The following is a 7,500-nucleotide window of genomic DNA, read 5'->3' on the forward strand; positions in this document are numbered from 1 at the left end:
ATTATCTGGGTTAAATGTCACATCTGAGGCAATAGATAACGCATATAGGCACTATTTACTCATTGCTTATAACGGAAATAGTAAAACCAGACGTTTTTCCCAAAAAAGGTCACAGAATACAAAAGACCACCTTGTTTAGCGATGATTATTTACTTGTTTCTTGTCTTTCATAAGTGACGTTTAGTTACATGTTGAAATTAAACATTTTAAGAACTCATATTGCTCAATTGTGAATTAAATCTCTGGTACATTAGCAGAATAGATGATACCATTGCGTAGTGTATAACCGTATATATGTGTGAAATATTAATAGTTTTCATCATGATCATCATTAACATCATCATCATCATCTCCTCCTGCGCCTATTGGCGCAAATGGCCTCATATGAAATAGGATTCATGACTAAATCATCAAAGGATAGCCAGTTCCTTGTGATGCCCAGTGCCTGTCTAACTAAGGCAAGTGACTCCTGCCGGTCCATACTGATTCCAGTAAGATCATTTGACAGGCGTCGAAAGTAGAAGCAGAAGACATATTGTCCATCGCCTTAAACCCAATCCGTCACCCTGCAGCCAGTGACTTCATCGAGATTTAAAGGGGAATTCCTTCCACACCAAAATTTCTCGTTACTCCACTATAGTCCATTTCTTTTAGCAAGGCATATTTGCACCGACTCGCAGCGATGCCCTTTTAGCTCGGAAAAGTTTCCTGATTGCTGATTGGTTAGAATGATCTTGTCCAACCAAGCAGCGATCAGGAAACTTTTCCGAGCTAAAAGGGCACCGCTGCGAGTCGGTGCAAATCTGCCTCGCTAAAAGAAATGGACTATAGGTTGTTCATCCGCATATACATCGTATAACCATTGGCAAACATGGATTGCTGTCACTCAAGTTTTATTTGCCTTTCATCTAGCATTAAAGATGGAGTCGCCCCAGATGGACTAAAAAGTCCTCGGTACATCCAATATCCATATTGCTCTCTCTATCTAAATCTACTGGGTAATACCTGTACTGATTTTTTTCTTGTATACCTAAGCGAAATAGTTTCTCTAAATTTTTATTCATTTTCTGCATTACTCAATATGTCTCATTTTTATCTTTGATTATTTGTAATTCTCTTTTTATTCTCTTACTTGTATTTTTTAAATATATTAAATAAGGATATTCTCCCCCCCCCTGTTATTCCTGGATATTTATATCAAATATGAAGAACAGACTTATCTCAAATATATCTTATCTCAAGAATTGTGTGGGTTTCTTATCTATTTGTTTTACGTCTGTTTCCCATCGGGATCTCGTTAACCTATCTATTTGTTTAGATTATGTTCCCCTTAAGATGTTTATTATACTATCTCTATTTGGTATCAATTTCTATTTACATTGTTTTGCATATTAATCTCTCTATTGACTTTGCAATTTCCCCAATTCCGATATTCACAAAATATTGTTTTTGCCTCTTAATCTCTCTATTGACTTAGCAATTTTTCCTATTCAGATATTCATAAATTAATGTTGAACCTCAAAACAGGTTATTTTGTTATTCCAACTCAAATATATTCATTTTGATATCTATATCTTTGACATTATTATTATTATTATTATTATTATTATTACTTGTTAGGCTACAACATTATTTTGAAAAGCAGGATGCTATAAGCCCAAGGGCTCCAACAGGGAAAATAGCCCGGCGAGGAAAGGAAATTTAAGGAAAAAATGAAATTTTTCAAGAAGAGTACCATTAAATTAAGTATCTCCTATATAAACTATAAAAACTTTAACAAAACAACAGGAAGAGAAATAAGATAGTGTGCCCGAGTGTACCCTCAAGCAAGAGAACTCTAACCCAAGAGAGTGGAAGACCATGGTACAGAGGCTATGGCACTACTCAAAACTAGAGAACAATGGTTTGATTTGGGAGTGTCCTTCTCCCAGAAGAGCTGGTTACCATAGCTATAAAGTCTCTTCTACCCTGCCAAGAGGAAAGTGGCCACTGAACAATTATAGTGCAGTAGTTAACCCCTCAGATTTAGAAGAATTGTTTGCTAATCTCAATGTTGTCAGGTGTATGAGGACAGTGGAGAATATGTAATAAATAGGCCAAATAGGCCAGCCTATTCAGTGTGTGCGTAGGCAAAAGGAAAATGAACCGTAACCAGAGAGAAGGATCCAATGTAGTACTGTCTGGCCAGTTGAAAGGCCTCATAAATCTCTAGCGGTAGTATCTCAATGGGTGGCTGGAGCCCAGGCCAACCTACTACCAAGTAGTATTTACTTCGAATTCTGTTTATTAGATTCAACATAGGATCTATATATATATATATATATATATATATATATATATATATATAATATATATATATATATATATATATATACTGTATATATATGTGTGTGTGTTTGTGTAGCATATGATTTTCACTGATATATCTTATGGCATATACCCTCTTCGAGGTAAATACAATTTAATGTCCAAGCTGTTGAACATTTATTTTCCTGATTCAACACATTTCTCTTCTTTTCTCTATAGCTTTATTATTTGTTTAATCATATATTTATTTTTGACTCTCCATCCCCCTATGTTTCACTTCAGACATCTAATTATTTCTTTATTTCCGGGTCATCTGTTCCCTTACAAATATATATGTATATATATATATATATATATATATATATATATATATATATATATATATATATATATATGTATATATATATATATATATATATATATATATATATATATACACATATATTTATATTTATATATATATCCTTTTATATAAATATATATATATATATATATATATATATATATATATATATATATATATATATATATATATAAATATATATATATACATATATATATATACTGTATATATATATATATATATATATATATATATATTATATATTTATATATATATATCCATTTATATATATTTTATATACATTTATATATATATATTATATATATATATATATATATATATATATATATATATATATATTATATATATATATATATATATATATACACACCTATATTTCCTTTTACCTTTTTATTTGGCATCTCTTTGTCCCGCAAGGATCTATCTCCTTCGACCTCCCTAATAATTTGACCTGTGTTGCCCTCCAGATATCTACAGATTAATGCTCGGAGTGAAAAAGTTCGGTCTGAGCGTGAACCTTCTGGCGACGCGAATTCTGCCGTCTCTCCTTCCCCTCACTGTGAGTCCGACTCTCAACCTCCTTCAGTTCAGCTTCCTGCTGCAGACCATACATGAGATGCTCGACCACATCGACAAGTGAGTGAATATTTTTTTTTTTTTTTTTTTTTTTTTATCAAATTGTTCGTGGAAAAAATAGACAGTATCGTCAAAAGCGTGGAACTGAAAAAAAAAAGGTGGAATCTTGAATTTTTTTTTGGTGGGGGGGGATCTTTTCAGTTATTAAATTGTTCGTGAAAAAATAGACAGTATCCTCAAAAGCGTGAAACTGAAAAAAAAATAAAGTTTTAAATTCTTATTTAATGACGTCATTGTGTTTTTCAACTTCAAATAGAACACTGACGATTTTTTTTGGAATTATTTAATTTTTCGTGAAAAAATAGACAGTATCGTCAAAAGCTTGAAACTGAAAAAAAAAAGTTTTAAATTCTTATTTAATGACGTCATTGTGTTTTTCATCTTCAAATAGAACACTGACGAATTTTTTTGGGGGGGGGATTATTAAATTTTTCGTGAAAAAATAGACAGTATCGTCAAAAGCGTGAAACTGGAAAAAAAGAGAAAATTTAAATTCTTATTTAATGACATCATTGTGTTTTTTATCTTCAAATAGAACACTGACGAATTTTTTGGGAATTATTATTTAGTTTATTATATTGTTTGTGAAATATTGTAACGGCAAAAGCATGAAACTGGTAATATAAAATACTTATGTGATGTCGACATAGTATATAATTTTTAACTTCTTCAAATAAAACACTGACGTAGATTTTGGAATTATTATTCCGGCAGTTATACTGCCCGTGAAATGATATAGTAACGTCAGAAGCGTGAAACTGGATTTATAAAATTCTTATTAAATGCTGACATCATAAATATTATTTTAATATCTTCAAATAAAACACTAACGAAGTTTTTTTGTGGAATTATTATTTCGGCAGTTACATTGTTCTGGAAATACTCGACCGTATCGTCAAAATTTTGAAACAAAAAATTCAATTCTTATATGTAATATCAGCATCATATATTTGTCTAATGTCACCAAATAAAACGTTGACATAGATTTTGGAATCATTATTTTGGCAATTATATTGTTCGTAAAATGCTCGACTGTATCGTCAAAATTGTAAAACTGAAAAATAAATTTCGTATTTAATGCTATCATATAATCTTTTTAACTTCTTGAAATAAAACTATGACACGAGATTGAAGATAGAATTCTTTTTATGTTCTATTTCATATTTTAATACCGATAAGTAAAATGCTTCATTATCTTGAAATTTTTATTTTTTGCACATCACAAGTAAAATAATCATGAAACATCTCATAGCTTCGGCACGTGAAAGAGTTAGAAAGTTTTCTTTTCATGTTTTTAAAGCTGATGTTTTATTTCCTATTTCTTTTCGGCACGTAGGTGGCAAATAATTCAACATATTTGTTTGGTGATTTTACATACTGTTTATGTGAATTTCTGAAGTTTGCATTATTGAAATTAAGTTTTTAAGCTGCATATAATGTAAACCTTTCAGAAGTTTCCTTTATTTGTTCATTTTTAATAATTGCATATATACCTCAGACTGTTAGAAAGTGATTCAGAACATATATAAGTATTTTCTAGTGTACCATACTCCTCTCTCAAAACAGAATAGCATCAGGTCAAAATAATCTGATACAAATCATTTGAGACTTTAGCTTTTGTCTTCGCTCCTGGATATATTTATGCAGGAAAATTAATCTGTTATTATATCTTTACTGAAATTTTGACTTCCACATTCTAAAATAGTTAATTAAAAAGTTTTTTTTCAGATTTTTTTTAATAAAATTATTACCTTAGCAACCGCATACTAAAAGCATAGGCTGATTAAATGATTGGTTGAAGGTTTTGATAGCTGAAAGGAACTGATTTTGACACCCTAAATAAAAGGGAAATGTCATTTAGTAGGAATCTATAGAAATATCTCAACAGAAGTATCATTCAGAGACAAATTCCACAAACTTCAGAGAAACCAATTAAGATTGATTATTTTCATTCTCAATAGCGTTAGTAATTGAAAAGGTTTAAAGACCACTCATGAATGGCAGAGACAAAGAAGAGTGACATTACCATAGCAAGTAGTGCAATGTCCTAGAGACTGACCATATAATATGAGTATGATCAGTGGCCAAGCCCCCCTCTCCACCCAAGCTAGGGCCAGGAAGGGTCAGGCAAAGGCTGCTGATGGTTCAGCAAGTAAACCTAAGGCTCCCCCAAACCCATCAACAAGGATGGTGAGGTTACAGCAACCAAAGGAACTAACTAGTTTTACCGGGACTCGAACCCCAGTCTGACGATCACCAGGCAAGGACGTTACCAACAGGACACCAGAACCCTGAAATGTTCTATAGCTTTACATTTAATTTACTTTTGGAATGACTAACTTGCGTTGGGTATTTAAATCTATAATTGGACTGGTTGTCTTTACCATTCAATATCTCTGTCTATCTGTCGGTCTCTACATCTCTCTACCTATTTTACTAGGCTCTCTCTCTCTCTCTCTCTCTCTCTCTCTCTCTCTCTCTCTCTCTCTCTCTCTCTCTCTCCCTCTCTCTCAGAGTATTTAAATAGGATTGTCTGTGCATCACTACTTTCACACTCTCGCTTTCTCTTTGCATTTTATTTAATTTTTTTTTTCTCTCTCTCTCTCTCTCTCTCTCTCTCTCTCTCTCTCTCTCTCTCTCTCTCTCTCTCTCTCTCTCTCTCTCTCTCTCTCTCAGTATTTAAATAGTATTTTCTTTACTTCAATACTTCACACACTCTCGCTTTCTCTGCATTTTAATTTGTTCTCTCTCTCTCTCTCTCTCTCTCTCTCTCTCTCTCTCTCTCTCTCTCTCTCTCTCTCTCTCCTCTCTCTCTCTCTCTCTCTCTCTCTCTCTCTCTCTCTCTCTCATTATCCACCATCAATTAACACCCACCTACCCCCCCCCCAACCAACAGACAGCAGAGGAACAAACTGAAGCTGGACGACCTGAGCCTGGTCAGCAGTCCCGGAGAGAAGAAGCTGCTGAGGCACCAACTCAGTTCCGACAACATGAACCTGTCGCCTTTCTCCCCGGTGCCCAACGTGAGGATCCAGGACCCCAGGATGTCCTCCAGCGCGGAGGATTTCCTCTCGCGAAGGGGGTCGTCAGGTATAGGATTCTTGGGACACTCCTTCTCAGGTAAATCCCGGCAAAGTTTTGATTTTTTCTCTTTTCTCTTTTGGTAATGCCGGAACGTGGTTCATATACGCTTTTTGCGGATGATTTCTTTCGGTTACTCTTTTATTATCTATCATATATATATATATATATATATATATATATATATATATATATATATATATATATATATATATACTGTATATACATATATATATATATATATATATATATATATATATATATATATATATATATATATATATACTGTATATACTGTATATACATATATGTGTGCATATACACAGTATATATATAATACATTTATGTATTAATATGTATATTTATACGTGAGTGTATATATATATATATATATATATATATATGTATATATATACTGTATATATATATATATATATATATATATATATATATATATATATATATATATATATATATATATATATATATATAGACGTACAAAACAATCAAATTTTCTCTATGTGGACCTGTGCATAAAGTCAAGATTCAGTAAATTATTGTTTTGACCATGCAGCAATTCTCACAAAATTGGCAATGCATAAAGAATTAATAACATTGCAGAGACCTTCACTAATTGTTTCTGCTGATCATTTGAACAGAAAGACATTGAACATTTTGCCAGCAAAGACTATTCTGTCATTTTGCTTCGATTGACCAAATTGATTTGAATTTGGAAATACATTTATGATATGAAGACGAACAGAGAAAATTCTATTGGTTTATATTTTCTATTTTTCTTTTATAAAATCTTTTCTTTTTTTACTTTATATTACACCTTCTCTATTACCACGTACTGCATTGCCTCTTCTACGTACATTGCACCAGCAACAGTGTTCACTCCCCTGAGGTATTTTAGATCATATTAATATGAAAGATATATTAGATGCTGAAATAATTGGATTTTTTCAGCCCACATAAATTTTAGTAATTTTATTAATGTTCTTTCATATATGAACTGAATCTGGTGCAATTGCGTCTGGAGTAATGAGTGCCATTTCTTATACATTTGTTTACGTGTTTTCTCGATATTGCAGAAAGGAAAGATGCTTAAA

The 7,500-nt window shown here is 32.0% G+C and overlaps 1 protein-coding gene across 1 annotated transcript in view; it reads left to right on the forward strand.

Annotated features, from left to right (window-relative positions):
* Nucleotides 1–7,500, forward strand: part of bma (SCY1-like protein bma) — a 262,484-nt gene that overhangs the window by 215,847 nt on the left and 39,137 nt on the right. Inside the window, 2 exon segments of the mRNA XM_068394783.1 lie at nt 3,139–3,307; nt 6,204–6,427. Of these exon segments, the coding sequence (XP_068250884.1) occupies nt 3,139–3,307; nt 6,204–6,427 (393 nt within the window).

The sequence above is a fragment of the Palaemon carinicauda genome, chromosome 20 (assembly GCF_036898095.1).
Source record: "Palaemon carinicauda isolate YSFRI2023 chromosome 20, ASM3689809v2, whole genome shotgun sequence".
Taxonomy (NCBI): Eukaryota; Metazoa; Arthropoda; class Malacostraca; order Decapoda; family Palaemonidae; genus Palaemon; species Palaemon carinicauda.